Genomic DNA, 27,190 nt, shown 5'->3' on the forward strand with positions numbered 1-27,190 from the left:
TTTTCAAAACACGGTAGAGCAAAATGGACCTCAGTTTAATTACCAGTGCCTCAAAACTGTGCTTGAGTACAGTATGTGTGCAAATGTACCTTCCACAACTGCTCTTAAGTTGCTGCTCCAGCATCGTTTTAAACATAACCAAAGAGAACGCGGCACCTTGAACATGGACATCTTTACATATACGTCTCTGTCGACAGAATCAGTATTATCGTAGAGTTTCGTACATGGATGTGGAGGCCCATCAGTAAGAGTGGAGCTCTGAGTCTGTGCTAAATCTGACATCATTTTTGCATGATGTTCTGGTCTATATCTGGCAACCCAGTCAGACCCATCTCCTCTCCTCCTTCTATCTACTGCTGATCACTGTCATAAGTGAAAATGATGCAAGGCTCTATTTGATTCATCCCTTCAGCTCCTCTCTCACACTTTCTCTCTTGTTCTCTCTTATTACTGCCTGCACCTCTCCCATCTGTCTCTACTAATGTAGCATGGATACACAGCAGTAAATCAGTCCCCCCCCAATGTCAAATGTTACTCCTAAATATCTCCATTCACACAGTAAGAGGCAGACATTGTGGTGAAGGAGTGGGAAGCGAGTGGGAATGGGAGCCAGTGGAGACAGATATTGATTATAAGGACGCTCACAGTGTGGTCAGCAGCATGCGCCGTGAGCTCCTTTGTTTTCCAGGAAGGACTGCTTGAAAAAAAACCCACCTTGCTCAGGAGGTGAATAAAACATAATATTCATACCTGTCGGCATGGAGACAAGGTAAATGTCTCTAAGTCATCACATGCCTCCAGTAGTCTGTCTCACACACTGTTTTGGGGTTTGGGGTGCTGAATGCCTTATTTATTCCAATGATAGGTACACTCCTGAAGTCACAATGGGCTTTAGCGTACAGAGGTTCTTATTAATGATTTTCTCACTCACAAAAGCTGCTAATTCTTTTAAGAGCCTTTGTTTTTTTAGTCCGCTTTGAGGCACACAGGAGGAAGTGATGGTGTTCATAAAATGAGGTATGTATTATGAAAGCTGGATACAACATGAAAGAGTCAGCCTTAAGAAACCAACCAACGTGCACTTACTAGTGTTTGTATTATGACTTTTTAAAAGATTTAAAATGTGTAAAGCTGTATGCATTGATGTCATCCCAATGTAATGTCAATGGGACGAGCTGGCGGGTTCAGGGGAAGAGACGCGAATGTAAAAGTGGGCTGCACAATGTGAAAGCCAACTGCGAGGAGAAAAAATGACAGGTCGTCACATATCCAGCTGGTTCCTGCAAGCTAAGATATCAGGCGTACATTATGTTCAGTATAGCAGAAAACTGACAGCCTTGTATGATCCAATCCAAGAGGTTCAGTTGAGCAACACATCTGTGAATTTGAACTTTTATCACACGCACAGTGGTTTAGAATACTAGAAGCAGGATTTTACTACTCTGAAAAGTCATCCTGGTGGGAACAATTTCATTTTTTGTCGCAACGATCATAAGGTAATTTGCAGACATACAAAGTTACAAAGTAATCTACAAGGAATGTGTACAATATTCCTACATGAGACAGGTTGTCATGTGTCCACTTGGTTCTTCATAACTGGGGCATTGGGTCCAAATTATATTCAGTATGATCTGGTTGGCAGGGTCCAATTGGGGGTTGTATTGAAACAGGTCTGTCAATGTGACTAATAAACAAGTGAATTCAATGGGATGATGTATGGCTCTGATCATGGGGTGTGTCCATCAGGTTTGGGTGGCATTTAGGTTTCAAATGAAAAGGGTGACTAGAAGGTGGAATCACCTCCCAGCTGCTCATGTCTTTCTTATAGTATGTGAAGGGTCAAAGCTCCCTGCTCCCCATAAAGACCTGAGAACTCCTGATTTACACCTGTAGTTATGCTTAGCTGTCCACTTCACCCTTCGCTGTGTGGTGTTATGTCCTTTTGTTAGGCTTTAATGGTCTGCTTGTGTATGTTTGTCTGGAGGAAGCAATGGACAGACCTCTCCAAACATCTTCCTCCAGGACAAACAGAAGTATTGATCACTTCTACAAACAAGGCTAGGGTAAAAGAGGAAGTATTACATTGTTCAAACATTGATAAGTATTTAAGTATTGCTAGTTATTATTGATTTAATCTGTAATTCAGGAAACAGTGACAACATGGTTTAAATGCTTCATTGAGTTTGTTTGAGGTGCTCTTCAGATGGTGATACATGTAGAAATAAAAATCACAAGAAATCTCCAAGGAACTCTCTTTTTAAACAATTGCAATGCCTTTACTGTCATGGCGACCTTTAAACAAACTCAGATCAGGGGGTCAAATGCATGGGGGTTTGTTTAAGGGTCTAACATGACCAAAGCCATGAGAATGAAGGTTTTTGTGCTGTTTAAAAAGAGAGTGCCTTGGAGTTTTCATTTTATTTATATGTGAAAAGTTTGAAAATATGTTTTAGCTAATGCTTTTGTATTTTCAAGTGAGTCAGTAAAGTTATTTTAAATGTGTCTCTTGCAGCAGGGTAGATGCACTAATAGTGATGCAGACCGTGATGCTGGTTCTTTGGTGGTGAGGATGAAAACACCTTGACTGTGCTTCTTGAAGGACAAACATCCAGCTTGTCTTCGTTTTGGGGGAGGGTGAGCCACTTCCTTTCCCATTTACACTCCAGTATTAGCCAGTCTCTCCAGAGATTGGCTGGGAGTCACACAACACACTGCTCACCTGCTTCTCTTGGGAGTTTCAGTCTCACTGCACAACAGCAAAGACTTTCAACTAGTTTTCTTCCCTCATTCAACATTCTATCTTTGGAACAGAGGCAGCACAGGTCAGGGATGGTGGGGATTGGGAGAGAAAGGTGTTGAGATGGAGATAATAACAGTCATCATCTTGCCATGGAGCCTGTGCACAATCACATAGGTGTAAGGATGTATATGTTGACTGGTGCGAATTGTATTCATAGTCATGAGAGATTGATTTCTAATGTGACCTAAACCTTTTCTTGAAGGTAATAATAGCCTCTTTGACCAATCCTGGGGTCAATGATGAGGTATTGTCACAGTCACAGGCTTGTACTTCTTCAGAGTGGGGTCTTATAAGCCTATTGGAGCTTAGATACCTGGGACAGATGAGAGTAGAGGAAGGAGAGAGGACAGTGGTGTGTTGTTGATGGTGTAATTCTTTGTTAAGATTGTGATGGACAATGATCCATCCCTGGTTTAGTTTCTGTCTGTATCTATTTGTAAACTCAAATGAAGTGAATCCAGTGCTGAGCTCAGTGCATGTTTGGGTAATGGGAAGCTTGTCCAGGATATGGACTATAGCGTTAAATAAAATAGGCTGTTTGTGTGTGGTTTTGCTTTGCTAACTAATGTGGCTAATTTGCTTTAGATTAGCATATTAACTCGGTGTGGGACTGGGAGAGGCTCCAGAGTTGTATCGCTCATTCAACTGCATAAGCTATCATTTACCAACGAAAAGCAGGGAGAGAGAGAGGGGATGACAAGCTGCAAAGGGCCCCTGGTAAGGACAGAGCCTTAGTACACAGGGGCCCGTGCTCTACTGGGTGAGCTACACCAAAAGTGATACAGTTTTTTTAAAAGACAACGTTATACACAAGATATCTCATAACCTAATGAGCAGATTGCCATGAACCTTACTGAGCAGATTCAAAGGACCACCCTCAGAACAAGCTGAACATTATTAGCCTCATTTCTGGTAAGGCTCTTCAAATATTAAAATCTACTTTGTACTTAAGAGTTTCATGTGATTCAGAATCTCAGATGTATATATCATCCTTACAACCAGCCGTGGTGCAGCCTTGAACTGTGATTTTGATGGACATACGATGCCCGTGACCTGATTGATCCTTAACATCGCCACTCTCAGAGCGTTAACAGGCTTGTTCAGCCGCCCACACTGCTGAGTAGACATTTAGCCTGAAGGCCTGCCTGATCCTATAGACCAATGAAGAGAAGGAGATACTCAGCTGGCAGATTAGTCTCGAGATACACTGATTCTCAGCACCCACCTACCTTAACCCAGTCTCCTCATCCATCTAGAATCAATACTGACATTGTGTAAACTGACCAATCATCAGATAACCACCAGTGTTGTCTGTAGCGCCCGGTTGTGGTGCCAAAACACAGTGTTTTTCTAAAAAGATACCAGCTTTCCTTGTTTGCTCAATTTGCTTAGATAAGAGATGGGATAATTATGGTGTTACAGAACATCGAATTAGCAGCAGGAAAACATTAGCACTCCAACTGCAATAATGGCTGTGCAAAGCTGAAAACGCCCACTGAATTAATGAGTCTCAGAAACACATACTTGAGAAGATAATTTACACCTGTAACATCTGAAACAACATCTTCGCTTATTATGGTTAACACAGTTGAGAGGTTGGATTTTAATTGCTGCACAAATTAAGTGGTGAAGCACAAAAGGAAAAAGGCACAACGGAGCACACTGGGCTTCTTACAATATATAAAAAAGTCAACTAAATATTCACCCAAGCATGCATGCCCACACACCCACATTCACACAACAAGCACTCCAGAGTCAGTCGAGTGGTCCCTGAAGCATGGATAACAAGGATTCTTCAGAGGAGGCACAAGCTGACCATCATATCAATAGACTACAGGGCCAGGATCAATACAGTAGCACAAGAGCATAACAAGCCAACACAGAGAGAAGGAGCAGAGGACAGACCAGTAGTGGTAAAACTCTATACACACTATAACCTCTACAGGTGCACCTATGCAGCCTGCTCTGAAGGAAAGAGTTTGCAGCACTTCACAAAGAGAGCAGCTGTCTGACATATTGACCAAACTGTCCATATTGTTGGTGATAAACACCTCAACGTTGTTGTTAGTTAGTTCGTTCAGGTTGGCTTGTCATCACAGTGACATCTGGCACCTGTACAGGGACCCATACCAAAACCTGTGTCACTGACTGATGGACACACTAATGGTTCAATTGTTGTGCATCAATAAAACGTTCAACACTTAACTTCCTCTCAAACTACAAATTGTTTTTACTAAAGCAAGCTAGACTCAGCTAACAATGTCCTCACTACAGCTCCATGCAAGCAAATAAGAGTTCAGTATTTCCCAAAACGCTGAACCTTTTCTGTAAAGGGTAGCAGCAGAAGCCTGAGCATAAACGGTGCAGAATGCCCCATAATCCAATGTAGACACTGGCTTATTAGTAATAAATAAACAAATAAATAATTAATATTTCAGGGAATTAGGCAGGGCTATATGCATGTTGTTGTTATAAACATAATAACAGACAACAAAAAATTATTTAAAAAAAAAAACTAAAATGTATACTTTCAAGTATACTCACAGTACACAATGTACACAGACATACAGAGGGTACAGTACAGTACACTCTGTTCTGCCCGGACTGGAGACCAGCATAGCCTACAGTGTGGCTGACGCGGTAGAGAGTTGTCTATTGAGTGACTAGCAGGTTCACTTCACTCTGAGATGGTTATACAAAGGACGCAGGAAATGGAAAATAAGAATGTAAAAAGGGTGCACACTGAGACTCGACCGTAATATCGTCAGCAAAGAATGGAGTACATAAGGTTATGTATACTGTTTATTGTGGTAGCTAATACTTCAGCACTTTGATCTCAGCCTCTCTTATCTGCCTCATTTTCCCTCCACTCTGTTGTGCCCTGCACCTCTCTGTGTGTGACTCTGTCAGTTATTCCACAGCAAGAGAGCTTACATGGGGGGCCGGGGAGGGTGAACAAACAGAGCGCCTCTCCACTGAGGCGAGACGGAGAGAAGACGAGATGGAGAGGAGGAGGAGGAGGAGGCGACGAGTGCTTCGGCAGCGGCAGCATCCTCCTGGTAGATGTAATGAGACAGAGGGGAAGAAAAACCGGAGGAGGGATGCTGTTTCTCTCACCGCACAGTGCAAAGAAAACACCCCACGCCCTCTGCTCGGCCCGAAGCCGGAGGCAGCAGGCAGCGAGGAGGAGAGGCTCTCTGTGCCAGAATTCACTCCATTACGCAGATGTTTGGGTACAGGAGGGGATGCCGCAAAAAGCCACTTTACAGCCCTTTTTGGGGTCGGCAATATGGCTCAGAAAACAAGGGGAGCCAATCCATCCATTACGCCAGCAAAATGACCAAGTGGGGCCCATTTTGTGGTCCAGCTGCTGCCCTTAAAGGTGAAGTCTGAGGGAACTCTAGTCAGCCAGTCGCCTGACTAGAGTTCCCTCAGTTAGACAATGATCTAAGTGGGGATCAGTTAGATAATTCAAGATTCACAATATTGCCGTTTCCTTGGATTTGGATTTGAAAGGCCTGCGACACACACAATTTTTTGCCTATTGCAACGCGCTCCTCACTGGTCTGCTTTAAAATGTAGTCTGTTTGTACATTCTTTCTGTCAAACACATTGTATCTCAGTTGTAGAGTGAAAAGAAAGAACGCCTTCCTAACACACCTCCACACTATTAGATGACCATCAAAACTGTATCTGCAATACCTCCTACTGAGATCAAAAGAGCCTGTGGGATAGAAGGAGGAAGTACAGTGTGTGTTGGCAGACACTTTTAAATGATCGTTCTGGATACAACCAGAAATATTACAGGGATATATACTAATTTATATGACAGTATACAGGATATCATGGTATGTCCCGCTCTGATAAGAGCTCTGATGGAGTGAGAACATCCTGCCTCTAGTGTATCTTAAGTTCTTTCTGTCAGATTCAGAATAAGAAAAACTGATCGTTGATACGGCTCATAGTTGAATAAAAACAGACAGTACATGTAGTATTCAAACTATCTCTATCTTGGATGAAATAAGATACACACAGTGAATACTGCTGTCTGTAAATGCTTCATTGGTTGCAGTACAAACTAGAAGAAGAGAGCCAAACAGAATGATTACCACAACCTGTCAACATTTTTACCATAATCACAGAGGGAACGAACAGGTCAGGCAGGATGACTAGAAGTTCAGTAAATATTCACTTAACAATGGTGGCATTTAAAGTGAAATGATTTTATTCCTGATGATAGTTTCCCTGCAAATAAAAGTGCTTTCTTCACACTGCTGAACCTGAGAATGCCTGCTTACAAATCAGGATAGCTTCTCATGTGAGTGATGTTGTACTTAAGAAATATCAAGATACGAGAGTAAGCGGTGTGTAGGCCTGTGTCACAGGTGACAGTCATGTAAACATCCTGCAGGCTGACGTGTCATTCTGAGAACAGCACGATAAACGCTGACATTCTATTCTGCGCCGCTGACTGCAGGCTCGAGGATGCTCTGTTATTTACCAAGAGCTGTGCAAGCTTCACTAACACAGCCTCCAGGTTGAAAGCTGACCTCTGTCCGCCGGAGGAGCACTAACCATGAAGATTTTTAAAGCTGGACATGGTTTGGCTCCTTTTGTGAGATGCGGTTTTTCAAAATTCAAGTCCAACTGGATGTTTGCCGTCCAGGCATTCATAGTTTGCCCTGTCAGTGGACTGTGAGAACTATATTCAGCATCTTTGAAACAACATTTTAGCACTTACTCAAGTATTTATTTGTATCTTTCTGTTTTATCATCACTGTATTTGTTAAATTGCTCAAATTCCACTGTGACCCTATACTCTTTTAAACCTCATTAGGTTTAAAATGCTTATACTGTACATGAGTTACATGCTAAATGATTAAACTATTTATTCATTGACAAAACTACAACACTCTCAGCCAGTCACATCAATGATCTCATTACTTTGAAACAGCTGATGCATGACAACAACAGCTCAACAAATCACCTTGTCCAGGAAATCATCCTGTGTGGATGGTGCAGAGTGACACCATGTGAGCACACAGCACCATAGATGTGCAGCCAGAGGCAGATGGTGTGCGTTTTTAACGGTTCATTAGGTAGAAACAAACAACAACAACAACAACAAAAATAGCTTGGTGAGGCAGTTCATATGATCGCATCAATTTGACGTTATTCAGTCACAACTCCACTGTATCTCACACTGCAGACTGTCGACATATCTCCGTTCCGACGGCCCGCCCTCAGACCACAGGATCATTTCCTGTTTGTTTTTCTGCCCATCTATTGACACAAACGCTACGTTCCCGTTACTCATACTATACACCGTTAGAAAGCTATGATTCTCGTGAATCGATTGATGCAAACCATTTCAAGATGAATCCCAACAGGGGGCACATTAAACGCCAACAGCAAACAAACAACCGTTTTTAAAATTAACACAATATTGTGGCAATTCACCGATTATGTCTGTCAGTGATCCACAGCTTGATAACACTCAGACAAAAATGGCCTGGAAACATTGACAAAAACCCACATGATCCACTGCAGTAAAGATATTCAGTCCAAAACAAGACAATAATCCACAGAGAGGTGTTTTCTCCTTTCAAATTGGGAAGCGATGTGCTCGTCTTCTGCTTGTCTTCCATGTTTTTCCCCTATAACAACTTCCACAAGCGTCTGCTCTCCGGAGTCTCAGGTTTCAAATGACGTCTCACTTGACCAATCATGATCTGCTATACAAAGCTGAGCAAACAGAGCGGCCAATAACAGTGAGTTGAACAGAGGGCCCTCCTTCTCTTTTTCCATGTGAAGAAAAAAATCCCTTCTACATCAGAGTGTTCAAAGTTCTATTACTGAGTGCCAGTAGCACTCACAGTGATTCTGACTGCTGGGCATAAAAGTTCAGAGTGTTCCCTTTCAAAGGAGACCAAAACCATGCATGTAGTCTAAATGGTTCGAGAACAGCTGTCAATTCACTTTGGGTATGACTTGGACAGGCTAAGCTTTACCGAAATGGTAAGGGGTTTTAAATGTGATACAGTAGCACGTTTGAAGAAGAAAACACAAACTGCTGAAATCTTTTTTAAAAAAGTTGCAAAAGAGGCTGCACAGGATTACTGAGCTCTAGTAATCCGATATCTCCCACATAAACGTCAGAATACCTAGTTATAACATACCAGTCTGATGTGTGTAGGGGTGTGTGTGGTTATCCTAAAGCAGCCTGGCTTCATTTGATTGTAATTTAACCAAGGTGAACACAGTGGACAGCTGTGCGTAACAGCACTGCGCTCTGATGTGGCACTTCTCAAATCTGAGGCTGCAGATTGATCATCATTATCTGTCCTGCTGCCTTCAGACGTCTGCAGGGATTTAATGAACTGGTGGAGAAGCTTTGCACACAGTGTAAAGCAGCTGTGGGTAACAGATACTGCAACAATCACTTGTATTCATGTAGAGCTAAAAGCCAACTAGCTTACAGAGGATCCTGCTTTCAACACTTCATTTTTTGATGCTGATTTAAACACATCCACTGGCTGGGCAGTGTTTAACACAATTAGTTTAGTCATATGTCAAGTATTATGTTTCATTGCTGCACTTCTGCTCTTTTTGTTTGTTTGTTTGCTTGCTTGTTTTTTTGCCTGTGTTGACAAAAGTCATCAGATTGGCAGCAGACTGACAAATGTGGTTCTGAGATGTCGACTCTCAGTGCAAAGACACAGATTCTACCAAAATACCAGCAACTCACTTTGCACTGCCTCGTTTAAATGCGCCTCCCACCTGTTCGCGCCTCTGCTCTCACCTGTGCACTGTGCGCTCTGCACGGAGCGCCAACATACCATACAGATGGGAAAGTGAACGGTCTAAGTGCTGTTTGCGTTGGTTGTTGTGCCGTAACGAAAATGGGGCCTTGAAAGTCAACAGGCACTCGAGTGGCTCTGTGAGGCTGGATTTAGGCACAGCTGTGCTTTGAGCTAAATGATAGCTTCAGCATGCTAACATGGTCACAATAACAATGCCGAAATGCTTTCCCATGCTTTTCGTCCCAGTTCAGGTCAGTAAGATTCCTCCTCTGGGGCCATGAATGTCTGCATAAAATTTCAGGGCAACCCATCCTACAGTTGATGAGAAATTTCACCCTGAACCAAAGTGTTTGACTGGCGGGCAGTCCAGCTGATGGTCTGGTCCATTCCTAGAGCCATACCATTAGCATGGCTCAAAAATACCATCCTCTAAAATCCAAGGATTTACAACTTTTAGCTATTTCATTTGAATTGAAATCTTCGGAGATTGGACTGTGTGTTGCTCAAAACAGGCAAACTGGGGAACATGTCACCTTGGGAACTTCTGAACTGGTGGTAGTGAAAATAATCATTAATTGCAAATGTATTTCTTTTTCATTTGGCCGTGTGCCACTGCAGGATAAAAATACACATTCCATGAATATCACTTTCTCTCATCTCTCCTTCCCACAAAACGCAGTTGGACTACCTGTAACGTGACGGATGTTTGCCAGGAAACAACACGTTGTTTGTAATTAGCTCTGGGCTGAATCATGTGGGACGAGGGTAACCTGCTAGTCAGCCACACCAGCTGTGGTGTAGTGCAGTTCCTCTGCCTACAGGAAATGACAAGCATCACTTTCAGCCACGCTTGACTGGACGCTTGGCAGGAAAGTCAACAGAGACACAAAGTTGTGTGTATTAGTGCGTGTGTTTGTGTGTACGTGCGTAAGACAAAGAGCGAGGGAGCGATTACTCATGGCTTTTTGTGCGTGTGGGTTTTCATGTGTCTAGACATGTGTGAGTGTGTGTGTGTGCTTCACTTACACATGTGTGCACATCAATTAGTCCAACAGATCTGTGATTAATGTGCACTATAGGGCGTCTCTGTGTGCTTGCCAACTTCCCTCTCAGCTAAATGAAGCCACGTTATCCTTCGAAAGCTTCTATATTATGAGCCATGCCTTCTTACCAGGGGCTGCGTGTCACAACTGGTGCAAATGATGCAAGATGTGACCGTCTCGCCAAGAAGCTGCCAAATATATGTCACGATGATAATTGGGTTGAGCCACTGTATGTGAAGCCATCTAGCTAGCAGCCATTTCAGTCAAAAGACATAAATAGGTGGTGGCAAAGGGACAGATGCAAGCTGGATTTGTTACATCCAGTGTTATGCTGAGTCACCTTGGCGCACTGTATTTCCATTCTCATAGATATTCATGAACTGGGGCTTGCCTGCTGGTTGGTGTGAGCTCTGATTAGTGAGTTGGTTGACTCAGTTGTCCAAACATACCAATGCTTATGTGGCAAATGTCACATCCACTTCAAACTATAGGCTGGAATTGACAATAAGCTTGGGCGCCCTGGTGATCTCAGGGTTAAGGTGCCATGATCGACACTCACATTCAGCTGTCATCTTTTGTTGCATGTCATTCGGGATCTTTCTCTCTCATCGTGTCCTGTTACCTGTCTCCTGTAAGCTGTGCAATTAAGACATAGAACGGTTATTTTAAAAAACTGCCAATAATCTGTTTATTTTTTGTGCTACTTCCCAAACTTTGACTGCTGGAGCAGAGAAAGTAATTAATGAGACAATCACAATATGATGAGTTTGACCGCCATGATGAGCAACTAACAAACAAGCAAAAGAAAAAAGGCTAGATGAGGGCGGCACAAAAATTGGCAAAAAAAAGTGTGAATGAGTTGGATGCAGCTGCGTATACAGGATGTTGGAAGTCGACTGACAGAATCTCTTACATGTGTGTATGTATTTGATCCACATGGAAAACTTCAACCTCCAATAAACTGTGTGACTATGATGATGATGATTTTCATATATGAAGTATACCGTTGAAATTGATGTTTAGAGTTTTGAGCATTAGCTGACACAGCAGCTTTAGCTAAATCACAACCCACAACCTCCTAAAGTATACTCCTACATGGTCCCTGACTAAAAACTGCAACAAAGTACATCAAATATACATGACAGAGTTCAACAACAGTTTTTTTTAACACAGTGATGGAAGCCAGTTTATGTACTCTGCTTTGGCTTATCTTTACATCATCTTTTCTTTCATTACATCCAAAGATGATATATATCCTCTTTTCCTCATGTTCATCATTCTGAATGTCTGAAGTTGTAAAGTTGTACTCTGTAATTAACAGGTGATTGTTCCATTGACAGAAAATTAATGGAAAGCAATTTTGATTGTTGATTAAGTAATTAATGAAGTCACCAGTGATGCAGAATGTGCAATTTCTGGTTCTCCAATATGCCATGAGTGATTTCTCTAACTTGAATTTCTTTGGGTTTGGATAGGACAAGCAATTTTAAGAAGTCCCTTCGAGCTCTGAGACATTGTTCACTACTTCCGAAAACTATAAAATGATTAATGGAATAATAGCAAAAATGATATCAGCATAATCAATCATGAAAAGAATGGCTTGTTGCAGCTCTGCCTCACTTTCTTATTCCTGACCATGTCCCTGTGCGAGCAGGAAGAGAAGGAACTGTCTGGGCACCCGCTGCTCAGACAGACAGAGCAGAGCTGGTTTCAGTCGGCTATGATGTGAACAACATGGCATCAGCATCAGCGGCACTGAGCCGGCCTCACAGAGCACACAGCGTTCAGTGGCTGAAGGGATCGCTAACTGGCAAGACGACGTCAAGCAGAACAGCCTGTGCTGAGAACACAACCACCACACGCACACACACAACCAACCAAAACCAATACAACCTCACAGCTGTCAGGTCTCTGACCACATCTGTCAGTACAGCAGATATCCAGAAAAGGACCACTAACATCAGTGAAAGCAAAGCTCCATGATTGAACTGAAAAACACCTCTGAGAAACCAACTGTCTGGATTAAAAGAAACTTCAAGAAAAGGAAGTGAGGAGCAAGTTAATGAGTGCTGGTGTCTGTAAATCTCTGTAACGTCTCACTGAGAGGATTATGAGCCCATCCTTCATCACTACTACACACCCAGCACTCAGGATGCAGCTGGGTGAAGAAACAGAGCAAAACCCTCCTGCTCCAAGTTCCACCTCAGCTGGTCAAAACTGTAGCTAAATATGATTGTATTAAGAAATGGGTGGTGCTGCTGCACACCCAGATCTCAGCAGTTAAAGCAACATTATTATCACCAATAGAAATGATGGCCAGAGCTGCAAAAATGACACCCAATTTGTAATAACACAGAATTACCCTTTAAGTTCTGATTCACTCTGTTTTTGTATGAGAAAAGAGCCATGTAGAAAACATTTAGGTAGTGATTATGACAATTGTTAAAAATCTCCTTTGTCATATATTGTATAACTGCTTTCGGGAAGTGATGACATGCAACATGTGTGCTCGAACAAAAAAATCAACAGTTCTTTGCTTGCAAAGTAAAAGTAAAAATGGTGTGCACAAACGTCACAGAGCATTGAAAGAAGACTAAAGAGTCTACAGCCATGCAGGTGGCTGTGAGACTGTACTTAATTTTCTTAATACATCTGTGGTAAAGGATGTGAGCAGTGTGGTGCTTTGAGCTAATGGCTAACAGTGACATGCTAACATGCTCACAGTGACAATGCTAACATGCTGATGTTAAGCAGGTATAATGTTTACCATGAAAAGTCAAGGGAATTGTCATGTCATCATCAAGATACTGAGGTATTTTATAGGATTTAAAGTAAATTTAAAAGGTACAATGTGTAAGACATGGCCGCCTGTCGAAGGTCACTCAAAGCAAATAGGGGGCAGTATATCATGAGAGTAATTGGTAACTGCTGCTCACTGTACTCTTTGGCTGTAGCCACTAGCTGCCATAAGCTAGTTAGTTCAGAGAGTGGCCCTATTAGCTGAAACGAATCCAGATTCAGGTGTACCATTGTATTTGCCTTTTTAATAAAAGAAAACATGTAAGAATATTTCCTTTCTCCATTTTTCTTACATTTTGTCAGCATTTTATTTAAATGTTAAACTAAAAAAGCTAAGAGCGCTTGTGAAATGTACTCATCCCTCTCATACAGTAACAGTGACAGTGGTGGACTAACAGACCGACAACAGGCCATCAGTAGACTGACACCGCCACCCACAGAGCCATGCATGCAGCTAGCATTACTAAAACTATACAGAAACATTTTGTGGATTCAACACATGTCACATGTCATGAAGTGCTATTTAATCCGAACCCTGCCCTCAGCCCTCAGGTGCAGTTGGATGGGACACATAGACATACAAATTCACAGAGAAACAAACCCCGTCCACATCAAGCACACCTGTAACGTCAGCAAGGCCAAGACTATCAGACCTACATGATCACACACTCGCATTCTGGCAGACGTTCAAAGGCAGCGTTTATTCATGCTGCCGGGTGCAAGCATAAGCTAAAGTGGCCCAACCCCTCTGTAGTCTCTGCAACTATACTTTGAAGCCTCTCATTGTGTTGAGGCCCGTTGCCTGAGAGGCACATGAAAGGACACCACAACTTTGAAGTCGACACAAGTGCCGACTCTCGCCCTGACCACTTACGCCCCGGACTGGTAAATCAAACATACAGATAAATAAATAAAAACAACTGCCCTGGCTTCTGTTTCCCTGGAGATGACAGCGGGATTATTGTTCTCAGTGACTTCACCCGGGAGCCTTAGATTGTGGTTGCCATAGAGTTTGCACGGGCAGTAAAAGGCCATTTGAGGCTTTGGTCAATAACAGCAACGACTGGCTATCAAAGGCCAAGAGGTAGGGGAGGTTAAATGTTGAACCTCTAAATCATTCAGATGTTACCGAGACATTTTAACACCATAAAATATATATGTACATAGAGTAGTGTGCATATTAAGTTAGTGGCATTATATTTATTCCCAAATCAAACTCATCAATGTACTGAGCTCAGGCTGCTTTCTTCAGTTATCCACCTGCCTTTGACTTCTTCTAGATATCCAACCTGAATGACTGACGATCTCTGAATGTTCTCAATTGTAAGAGCTCTGTCTAAGTGCATAAATGGTCCTGCCTCAGGAGGAATTTCCCAATTGATCAAAAGGTATAATAGCAAAGGAACCACAAGCAGGCAAGCCATAACTGTACCGTTCCAATGCACGATGCAAATCTTTAGTCGGTCATCTTTTTCAGTAAAAATGTCACAAATATGCTGTACCATCTGAATTACAAACACAGTCATACTGAGTTTTGAATGCACACAAACACATCCAAGTCAGTTTTATCCATTTATTTGTTTAGTTGTTTTATCCTGTATTTAAAAGTCTACATACACTATACTGTATCTGCTGCAGTTCTTTTTCTTATGTAACAGTATTTTCCTGCACTTTCTTCTGTCTCGATTAAGTAATTGTACAAATAAAGCAAATAAATACAAGTTGTTACTCCTACACATGTGAGAAGCTTAGTAACAGCCAATTAGTACCATTTTTCAAATGCTGATATGTCTATTAAAAGAATGCTACGGCCATTTAGCATCGGGCTTCCATGTCACTGTTTAGAAGCACTTCTTGCGCGCCATGAAGTCTAAGTGACAAGGTTCATGGGATCAAGAACTCTTGAAAAAGGAATCCATCATTCCTGACTTTATTGAAGACATGTCAGTCTGAATCAGGCAAGTTCAAGTTGTGTCTGACTTTGCCTGATGAACATCTGAGGACAAAATCATTGTCAACAGATTCCTTGTTTTCTTTGCGTTTTGCATTGCACAGAATGCAGGTCAAGACCCCATAATTCAATGGGTGTCTTTCACTGGACCCTGGCTTTCATTAAAACCCACCTTTTTCCACCTCCACACCCCCACACTGTGACACAGGTTTTCTCTCCAAGGCCAAGCTGAGATACCCAGGTGATGTCAGTTCCACAGAAGATATTAAACCGCCAATCAGACGTGATTACTCATCATGGTCACAGTAAACAATATTATACATCACTCTCTTGGCTTCCTACATCTCAAAAATGCAAGACACCACTTTTCAACACTCTCCATGGCTTTAAAAGGTATTTAACCTGAACTGATTCTCCCAGTTTCTGCTCTGAAAGGAGGAAAAACATGCTGCTTACAGACTGCAGAATGAATGGACTCTCACTGAGTTTGGCCTCTGAAATTTGAGTGTGAGTATCATTTAATCCCCTTCTTCTTGGATTTTTAAAAGTATTCTTTCCAGCTTCTGAGTCACAGTTTCCCAGTTTCTGTGAGCTCGATGCTTCATGCTGGCAAATGTTGGAAAAGAAAATGGTTTTTTGAAGCAGTGCAGGCTTCTCACCCTTTCTCTTCATGTCACGAAAGCGGTCGTCCTCAGCATGTGATTGGTCATGTCTAGCTCCTCATCAGGGCTCAGTGTTCCTGGGCTGGTCGGCTCAGTGTTCTATTGATTAGGCCTTTGGCAACCCGGGCAGATTTATTCTCTTATTACAGGCTCCTAATGCCTTATCAGGACAGATTAAAGGTCTGCTGCTGCCTCCAGCTACACCATCATTTAGATCCTTTCATTAGAATTGGATGGCTGTATCGATATAATTATCCTAAGAACTAAGCACTGGAATTCTACAAAAGGCAGAACTAGTCCTGAGCAAATAGAAAAAAGAGTAAGATATATGATTGATTTAGGTAATATGAGATGATTAATAGAGCTGAAATGAATATGTTTTAAATGCAAACAAAGCAGGATTATTTATTTCTTCCCTCGTCGGGGAGCCACAATTAAATCTTCTAAATTAGATTTCTGGACAATCAATAAAAACCCTCACTGGTCACTTTTGATTGATTATCAAGCGCTTTTAAAATATTTTTTTATCAATCAGTCATGCTTTGATCAATAGCATCCAACTGTAGCAGTCTCCAGTGTTCATCTGTGGGTTTCTCACTGACTGATGTCTTCTTCTCTTGCTACTCCAAATAAGTAATCATTTCATCATTTCTACCGTGCTTAAGTTTAATTATGATCGCTAATTTTTGCCTGCATGCAGCTCATTCCCTCTGCAGACTAAACGGGACAAAGCAGAAACAGATTTTAACACCCAGGTGTGCAGTAAAGTCTGTCTAATCCTCTTAACCTCAGGCTAAACATGTGAGGACATGGTTAAATGTCTCTTCTGTGTTCCATCAGGACTATTTCTCCCAGGATCAGATTCTGCTTGTATTGCGATCCGGCGAGCCGCACCACACCCAGAGGTGATCTGATTGATTGCGAATTGATGTGGCCTTGGTCCGGACACCTTCAGCCCCCCGATCCCGCAGGAGCATGTTGAGCACAAAGCCAATAGAGCGTCACACACACACACACACACACACACACACACACACACACACACACACACACACACACACACACACACACACACACACATACACATACACAGAAACCCCCGATGACGCCGAGGCACATTATCTACTGTGGTTGCTTGGCAACCAAACGGAGACACACATACACAACATAATGGTTAATTTGTATCCAGCTGTGTCAGCAGTGGGTAGCCAAAACTGAAGAGCTATTTCTCTGGCTTTAGTCTTTGATGAGATGAAAAACTAAAAAAGATTTAAGATACGTGACACCTCGTAAACAAGAAAATATGGACATACTCTGATAAAATCATTAGATATCTGGACAATTGCATATTTAAATAACTTTTCAAAACATGAATAAGCCTCTTCTTCATACTGTATAAAGCAACAGAATGCAAAGCAAAATGGTGTTCGCACCACTGCTGTTTGGATGCACGAGGTGAATCACATGGCACAGACAGCAGCTGCGGTCTTTCTACATGAAGATAGTGGAATTCGAGTGTTTTGCTCCAAGCGGCGTGCCTCCGTGTGATCTCAGCCTTACATTTAAAGGACGCCTCCTTTCATCTCCCAACACACGATTCCTTCCACTGTGTAGGTATTGCAGGGGAACATTAAATCCAGTCACAGCTCCAAACACAATCTTCCCACTTGAGTGCCATGTGAAAGAAAAAGAACGGGCATCTCTCAGCTGTTAATGTGCTGGCTTGAAACAGGAAAAGAAATGCTTGAATTCTAAACACCAGCTTTCAGAGTGTTGGCCTAAAATGCATGAAGTGTAATTTCAAATTCGTGTGTTTGATTACAAAGGAGTCGGAGGGAAATCTGGCACTTCGTCCTCTTCTACCCTCTGATGTCCCTTCATTTTGATCTGTCTATTTTCCCCATCACCCCAAACACTTGTGGTCACTGCTTCTCTGTAGTCTTTGCTCTGTTCCTCATTCAGTGTCCACCTTCATTAATTTGTTTATTGACTTTCTGCATTATTTACAGCACAAACCCGAACCGGAGCTCATACAGACAATACAAACAATATCCATCCATCCATTATCTATACCGCCTATCCCTTTCGGGGTTGCGGGGGGCTGGAGCCTATCCCAGCTACAATGGGCGAGAGGCGGGGTACACCCTGAACCGGTCGCCAGCCGATTGCAGGGCCACATGCAAGGACAAACAAACATTCACACTCACACTCACACCTACGGACAATTTAGAGTCACCAATTAACCTAATGAGCATGTTTTTGGTCTGTGGGAGGAAGCCGGAGTACCCGGAGAGAACCCACGCATGCACGGGAAGAACATGCAAGCTTCACACAGAGAGGCCCCGCCTGACCCGGGGATCGAACCGGCAACCTTCTTGCTGTGAGGCACGCGCACTACCTGCTGCGCCACCGTGCAGCCCAATACAAACAGTGGTTTGTATTGTGGTGCTTTTCTAACATGGGAGGACTGTTTTTCAGGCAGTGAGGAGTGATTCCAAGCATATTAATAGACTACTTTTACATTGTTGTACAACTACTTTTATCTAAGTAAAAATCAAACGTTTCATCCAGCAGTGGGAATTAGCGGTGAGCTGATCATCATGATCTGTACTGAGGAGGTATTTTGTGAAATGATGGCCTCTCTTTGAACTTTTTCCCTGCATTCACAGATGTGAGCAGACTCTAAGGAACGAGGGCAATGCTCAAAAAGCACTGCTTCTCTGCCGACACATACAACACATACAATATATACAGTAAGTTGTAAATCTAGTCAGCAGGTCAGGTGTCCCAATGGAGAAAAAACACATTTCTAGGGACAAAAACTAAGCAAGTGTCCCATCAGGATGCACCTTGTGATGAAGAAAGTGAGGGTGCCAAGCTACTTAGGGGCCCATATAGTAATAAACATGATATTAATAATATTTTACATACTCCATGTGACTTTGCTAAACTGATGTGGTCCATTTGGACAGGGACAGGTTGTGGTTAAATTACAATGAAGCATTTTGCAATTGTCTAATAATCTCCAACCATAATAATGTAATAAATGTGTCAGCTTGTGTGTTTATGAATGGTTACCAGCTTATGCAGCACCACAGGACAACATGATTACTGTCTCTGAAAAAATGAGGAAACTTTTCAAAATCTCCTGGACTCCTCTGCTGGAGCCAGGAGTAGGATACACCTAACGTGCAGTTAGAGGTTTACCATGGAGTTAAGGAACTAGAAGTTTGAAGGACACATCAATTATGTGAAAGCTCCTGAAAAGCTCACCTGAAATAATATCTGGCATCCAACAAGAGCAGAACAAACTACACTCTTACAAACATGTTATTATCCTTGCACTAATGGTTAAAAGCAGAGAAGGAGCACCATGCCACCTTCCAGACAAAGCTTCAGTGCTGCCTGAGCTGAAACCCCGGGAGTAATTACTCAGAACTATTGACCTGACCGTTGCTTTATCATTGACTCTTTTTTGATAATGAGAAACACAGGCCATTACATGTCTCCAAAGCCCCCGAGTCTGACAGCTTCCCTGCCAGGCAGCCACTCTTGTCCGAGCCCCACTAAGAGCTGCTCCAACAGAGAGAGAGAGAAACACAACATTCAGCTATGACAGCCTCTGTCCAAGAAATCGCTGTTCCACTTGGCCAATAACTTGACATGCACTTATTTTTCAAACACATACAGTATATCAAATAAAAATGAATGTTCCATTTGCAATGCAGTGCTGCTCAGGTGGTGAGGCTCAGGTCATCTGGTGTGATTGTTGAGAACAAATGTTTTACACTGTACAGCCAAAAGCAGCGGACACCCGAACGTATGATCGTCAGATACTCCATAGATGTTAAGGTCAAGGCTCTGTGCTGGCCACATAATATGTGGACAGGGTGCCCAAACAGCATAGGCCAGCAGCAGTGTTAAAATCTAGGACAGAAATTGAAAGGCTAAAGCAACAAATGTGACTCATTTCACATCTTTTACAGGCTTGTGCGACTTGTTGAATAACTTATAGATGCTTGTAGGCATGCTCTAACTGGAAGAAGGTGATTCCACTACACTCTCACTCACGGCGCTCACAGATACACACAAAAGAAACCACTCTCTCACTTATGACCTCCATCCCCAGCTGACACCCAGCGGGCGAGGGACTCACCCCGTGAGGACGACCACGAAGTCCATTACATTCCAGCCGTTGCGGAGGTAGGAGCCTTTGTGAAACGCAAAGCCCAGGGCGATGATCTTAATGGCAGCCTCGAAACAGAATATTCCAATAAAGTAAGGCTCTGTGTCGTCCTACAGAAAGAGAGAGAGGATGAGTGGCAGGGGAAGATCTTTTTGTTCAAGGTAAGAGAGTGCTTAATGAAGCATTCAGTGAAAGGGAGGGGTAAGTAAAAGAGAGAGGGCTCCTTTCACTTCTTGCACCAGCGTGAACAGAAGTGCAGGAAGTGGAGTCTTCTTCTTTGGATGAAAAGACAGTAAATACTGTGAAAACAAATATTCACACACACAGCATGATCTTAACATTGGTATTGGTATATCAATTTAGCTTCAGATCGGTTCATTTAATGCATTCAAACATACAAAATTATCTATTTAACTTCAATTGATAGCAGCCCAGTACCTGTGGAAAATACAGATATTCCAACAGGACTGTATTTGGTCAAAATATCACGTCAAGCAGGGGTCAGAATGAGAGAGGGGAACCTCTACTGAGGGCATATTTTAGGGCAACTCTCTTGCACAATATAAGGGTTATATGAAGCATGGAAGTGGAAATGACTTGGAGCAAACAGTCAGGCGCATGGGGGCTTTTTGAGACAACCAAAAGGGCATTGGGACTTTCAAAAGGCTTATTGGGTAATTTGAGCTCCTAGGCTGGAATTTGGACTAACCAAAAGAGAACTTGGGCGGTTCAGTTAGCCCTCTGGTGTGACATTTGGGCAAAAATAAAGGCCAGATTCACTTGGTGCCACTATGGCCAATCAGAAGGGCACCTGGGCTGACAAAAATGAAGCATGGAATTGGTGGGCACCTGAGGTCCTCTTGACAGCAGTAAAATGATAGCAGTTTGGCCAACCAGAGGAGCATATGCATAGAGCAAAGGGGTACTTGGGTTAACATTTTGACCAACCAGAAAGGCACTTGGTCTGCTCCGGTGTTGCATTAAGACAAAAATGAAGCGTGGAATAATGGAGCTGGGGAGCCATTGAGCAGTCCAAGTGCGACATGAGAGAGACATCAAATGTTACATTAGGGCAAATCAAAAGCACAACATCATCCCAGTAGGACAAAGACATTCCTGTTTGAAAGGGCACTTTGGCACTCAGAGCATATGCCAACACACATGACTGGACAAGATTGATTTGGACATGCTGCATCTCTCCCTAAAAGTGTTAAACAATCCACAGTGTGTCACACTTTGATCACTTACACTATGTGGCTAGGTTAACCCTGGGCCTTGCTTTAACTACGCCAGATGGATCAGGCGTGTATGACATGACACTTTTTCCTTTGCCTCCATTAATATCTGCAAGGGCCTGGGGCAATGTGCAGGGCATGAGTGGAGGATATCTCACGCCTACACTAACCTCTCCCCTTCCATTTCTCTCTCTCGCTCCCAGCATACTACAACCTGACAGTCAGTATCTCCAACCCCCAGCTTCACCCGGCCTCCAACATAAATAATCACATTAAAGCAGCGTGACAGGCCTGAGCACTATAAGAAATGTGACCTTTTCTATAGCACAGGCCGACAACAGTGAGTGTCCAGTGATAATAGATATGTTGCACGATGGTTACTGTATCAAGCGTGAAGGCTGTGGCGGTAAAATAATGACGGTTTGTTGTTGTTGCTGAGAAGCAGATGAGCTCCTGGCCAATAAGAGAAGCCGTAGGAGTCTGCAACATTTCTACAATGACAGGCATTCAGTGTGACGTACAGTATATTCATTTTGGTATGCTGTAAAAAGACCAAATTCATAGGCAAAACAATTGAATGTCTTATGTAATGACAGGGTTGGAGGGCTGCCTGGATTCATGTCTGTACTTATAGCGTGCTAATATCTATTATACATACATCTAAAATACTCCTGAATTATAAATACCCTCACGGAAGACAGCTGGGGAAATCCCCAAGGATCACGGCGCTAACGACTTACAATGGATCTGAAATACTTTTACAGAATAGCTTCTATCATCGCCTCCACTTGCTCACGCCTCCTACTCTGTTGACAGAGCTTCATAAATAATAGCTGATCCCTTGTTCTAATTAAAAGGCTTCTTGTTGTATTACATCCTCGAGGTGGAGGAGGCCGGGAGAGGGTGCTTGTTTTCCCCTTTGTGTAACCGCTCTAATCACTTTCTCAGGTGCTGAACACTTCCTTTTTGTTTTCCTCATTGTCACATCTTCACTGCTGAATTTAGATTGCAGCCGCTGAGATCATTTGAAACAGGAGCAGGTGGTTGAGTATGACAGGAATTCATTGACTTTTTCCACATCAAGCTGTTGCTCTTTGTAACACTCTCCAGCTCTTTATTTTAAGACAAAGTCCCCTGAGCTACGACACCCTCAAGAACACGAACAGGAAAGTGCTGAAGCATGAAGCTATGTGCTACTCAGCTTTGTTTTGTGTTTTTTCCCCGGTACACAGGGCGGGTTCTGCCACTTGACCTCCCCGTGCAGCAGTCTCTGGTTAGCTGTGCAATGTGACTGTCAGAGTTCAAATGTTGGTTTAAACTGAGTGCATATGTGAGCAGCTGTGGGAACAAGGATCCAGAGCAAAGGATCAAAGGCGGCTCACTGAGAGGCTCTGCTGACTTACAAGATAGGAGCTGGAGGGGAAGAAATGTAGGGACAAACACACGGGGTGAACACAGCCTGATGAGTGGAGGTGCTGATACAATTAAGCTGTTTCAAGTCACTTCCTGGCAACTCTGGGACCCTGACTCTACTGATAAGGGTTAGAACGGGATCACTCTCCATATCAGCTGAGAAGTTATTTGCCTAAAAGGAAGCGACCTCACAGACAGACATGTTGAAGCACTTACCAGACGTTCGGACATGGGCGTCTTGTCGCTGGCAGGTAGATGCTGCTCCAGGGCCAAGACGATGCAGTTGGCAATAATTGTAGCCAGGATCATGTACTCAAATGGAGTGTGAGGGTTAAGGAGCAGTTGAAAGTGAAGTTGCATTCATTTCACAGCACAGTCAGAAATGATATTTTGTCATGGAATGTGTTTTCAATCGGGATTAAGAGTGTAATGAGTAACCAATCAAGGAGTCTAATAAAACAAGGGCACCCAAGAATAGCAGGCAGCATTAAACTGTACAGCGAAGCAAATCATCCTGCACTCTGCTTTATGACAAATGCCATTAAACTTAAATTTGGAGGCGTTCTGTCCACTAAAGCGTGAAGCTTCCATCATGTTCTGGTTGAAGGCTTTCTAGAAAGAAAGCATCCTATACATGCACCCATGATGCTTCCAGATGGTTGACCATTTCCTAGCATTTTCAATGGTTGGCTCATTCTGCGTTTCATTTTCACTGGGTCATTGCCTGCAGGTCAGGGTCTATTGAGGGTCTTTGAATCGCAAGGGAATAAGAAGCTTATGACCATTAAAGCCAAGATGTAGAATTATTACCCATAACACACCCAACTACCCAGATTATGCAATCAGGATACTGTTTTCCTGGCAGTGAATTTGAAAAGAAAACGGCTATAATGGCTACTGTTGCTGTTCCAGCTGGGACTTTCGCTTTCCTGTCTGTTTTCCTTTTGGTCCTGCGGAGTGTGCAGTTCAACTCGTATCTATTTACAGAGGGCACGGATAAATTCCTATTATTATTTCACGACAGCTAACGTTGTTCTCACTGTCATCCACAGAGCACGGAGCAGCAGAAGCTGTCCTCTCCTGTTTGTCACTCTGGCTTTCCAGCCTGAGGAGCTCCACTGCAAAAAGACATTTGTTTCATCTGCTTTGTCTCATTAAATGCGAAAGAATAAGGCTCGAAACTGTTCTTTCACCTGTTTTCAATCCAAATGTATCAAGACTTACGCTGTAAGAATGGCTTTCAAGACATTTCATTGTGAGAACACGTTGTTTCTTCAGCACCGAGTGGATTTTTGAGCAGTGAGCGGAGGGACTGTCTATACTAGTCTAATCTTTTTTTAAAAAAATCAAAAATGTGAAATGCTTAGGATTTAGAGACTTCTTTTCCAAACAAATCAGCTTTCAAGACTTTTCTTGAATTAAATGTCACTGTCTTCATGGGCTGCTATTGTGGATTCAATCTTATTTTAGGATTCTGAGACTTTTCCCATGTTGAAATAAGTAGAAACGCTTCAGAAACATGTCACCCTGGCAGAATCTGTCATTCATTCCCAAAGAGAAAATATTAAGATTTGGAATGTGACCATGACTCGCTCGTTGGAGTGGGCTGCCTTTTTTTTTTTTTTTTGTCAGCGTTGAAAGAGCGGCGTGGAGCGGTGAGCGTGGGCGACTTCAGCACCATGGAGAGGGCTCCTAACTAAGACGACGAGGCGGTTGTGCAACCCTGAACCAACGGTCTCTTTTCACCAGAATAAACTGCGCTCTTCCTTGAGAAGGACACGGGGAGTGGCGCGCAGCCAGTGGAAGCCGCCACATCACTGACTGCGCGTTGCCCTTTTACGCACGCAGCTTTCTATTGACTTCTAGTTGCGTCAATCAATAGCAATGTTTGATCATTATTAAGTGACGCTGGGATCGCTGTGTGCACGGCCGGCAGACAGTTTACAGCTGACATTTGGACAAAAGAACTTATCAGTCGATGTGGACGCCCACAGGCTGTGTGCTGAGCTGGGGACAGAAAAGGCGACTGAATGGGCGGATGTGAAGTCTTTTCACTGCGCGCACCTTTTGAGAAAACATCTTTGTGTCACGTTGGACAGAGATAAGACGCGGGGCGACAGGTGCAGCCAGCGTTGCGCGCTGAGGGGGACACACACGGACACTGTGGTAGCTGCTCCACAGGCGAAACATAGCTGATCATTCACACCCTAAACTGAAAGCATTGAAGTGAATCCACATCAGCAGCTAAACTTAACAGCTTGACAAACACGCATGCGGGCGATGGTGTGTTTCTGTTTTTCAACCATCTGTGTGTGGTTGCCAAGCGAGGACAGACAGGTTGCAGGCTTCAGATGCACCTGCTCTGTGCGTGCTGCTGCTGGTCAGGAAGGATATGGCCACTCTGTTATTCGCTTTGCATACTTCCTGATGAGATTGTCTTCTCGGAAGATGAAGAGGGAGCGGTTGACAGTGAGGCAGTTCTGTTTGACAGGGTTCGGGTTGTAAATGGCCATTGTCCGGGCTCTCTGGGCCATCGACTGCTTGTACACCCTCTGGCCACCCGGAGCGCCACCACCTCGCGCTCCCCCTCTCCCGGCGCCCGGTCCACCCCTCCCTCCGCCGCCTGCGCCTCCTCCATAGCGGGTGGGTAGATCTTCTGCGAAGCGAGCCATTCTGGAAACGCACAGATCCAAAAGGGAAAATCCAAAGTGGTGTCAGTGGAAATGGAGGGGAGACGCATCACAACAAACACACTTCATTCAAACCACAGCTTAGCGTTAGAGAGTAGCCAGAGAGCGCTGCGTTTGGAAAACGGACAATAAGGTGGCCCCACTGAAAAGCGTGTTCTCTTGATCCTGTCCACTCATTCATCTTCAGTGAAATGTAAAACCTAAAACTTCACAGCGATAACGCGCGTCAGCTGTAAAATTGGTCACTTCGCTGAGGCATCCATGTCAGCCGGGCTCTGAGTGAGGAAAGAAAAACGAGGCTGGAAGAGCAGATCACCCTGTCTCTGTCCAAAGCCCTGACAGCATCGTGTCAGCATCCAAACACCAGTTGATGCGTTCGGGCTGTCAGTCAAAATAAGCAGGAGCGACGGAAAACTCTGAAATCCCTTTGTGTTCTCCTCCCAGCTGAAAGCAAGAACAAGACAAGCCAATCCAACACGAGCGCCTGTCCTGTGATTTCTGTTTGATCGCTCGCTGTATGGGGGCTGAAGGCTATAAAGCAAGTCCTCACTGGAATAAGGAAGAGCGCATGTGACCAGAATGGGCCTATCGGTGACTGGAGCGTACAGACGCGCTCACCGTCCGTTGGCTGCTGAGAGGAGACTGCAAAACTAATGAAGTTGAGAAAAGCCCTGCGGGTCAGAACAGGAGCGGTAATCAGTCTTTCTTTTCAGCATCACATGAGGAGACAGCAGCTTAGGAAAGATGCTGAGCGGCTCTCACGGTCCATGTTAAACATGATGGAAACATGGATGTGGAAAAGTTTGCGTACCTACCTTGTTGGCAGAATCAAACACTCGCCTTTGAATAAAAACAAAAAACGACATAAGGTCAGTGATCGTGTGTCAACCTACACATTGATCTCAGTTTTCATGTGTTCGTTTATCCTTAACCTTTGTGTTCTGTTGACTTTTGCTTTACTTCTACATTTTTGGGGTCCCACTGAGGCCACGGCTGTACACGTCAAAATATAACAACAACAACAACAATAATAATAATAATAATCTTGCACATGTGAAGAAGGCGACAGAATTTGGAAATAATAAAGAATTTGTACTAGACCAAATCAGGAAAATATGTGTTTTATGTGTTATACAGGAACAAATACTTTGCTTGCCTACATGGTGGTATCCCACATGGTGACATTAACTGATGTCAGGGGTCAGTTAGACCTCAGAGAGGTCTTAATGACTTCGTATAAACCAACTGTTCATAACTGTAAAACTCCATATTTGGGATTTTAAAGGGATAATGTGTGTCTAATGTGCAGAATTCATTGTTTTAACCATGTTTTACAGCTAAAGAAACTTCAAACAAAGGTAAGGTTGCATATTACGTAATAGACCTCTGGACATGTCATCGGGTTTACAAGTTCCTAAAATCTGAAAAGGTCATGAAATATGAGAGTGATTAAACAATTTTTAGTTTTTAGGACCCTGTGACTGCAGCCAGTGCTTTCTAACGATTAGCACAGACACTCCTCTGACATGTTTTATCTCCTCTCAAATTTTCTGTATATTCTTTTGTGGCACGAGACAGAAACATTGGTTTATACTAGTACGCAGATGT

The 27,190-nt window shown here is 43.2% G+C and overlaps 1 protein-coding gene across 3 annotated transcripts in view; it reads right to left on the reverse strand.

Moving 5' to 3' along the window:
* The window catches only part of cacna1bb (calcium channel, voltage-dependent, N type, alpha 1B subunit, b), a 162,105-nt gene that overhangs the window by 130,909 nt on the left and 4,006 nt on the right, over positions 1-27,190 (reverse strand). For all 3 annotated transcript variants that reach the window (XM_070989614.1, XM_070989612.1, XM_070989613.1), the window contains exons 3-5: positions 25,287-25,565; positions 23,109-23,214; positions 20,215-20,354 (exon numbers count right to left, since the gene is read on the reverse strand). In XM_070989614.1, coding sequence (XP_070845715.1) covers positions 20,215-20,354; positions 23,109-23,214; positions 25,287-25,565 — 525 coding nt within the window. The remainder of the gene's footprint in view (positions 1-20,214; positions 20,355-23,108; positions 23,215-25,286; positions 25,566-27,190) is intronic.

The sequence above is a fragment of the Chaetodon trifascialis genome, chromosome 20, assembly GCF_039877785.1.
Source record: "Chaetodon trifascialis isolate fChaTrf1 chromosome 20, fChaTrf1.hap1, whole genome shotgun sequence".
NCBI lineage: Eukaryota > Metazoa > Chordata > Actinopteri > Chaetodontiformes > Chaetodontidae > Chaetodon > Chaetodon trifascialis.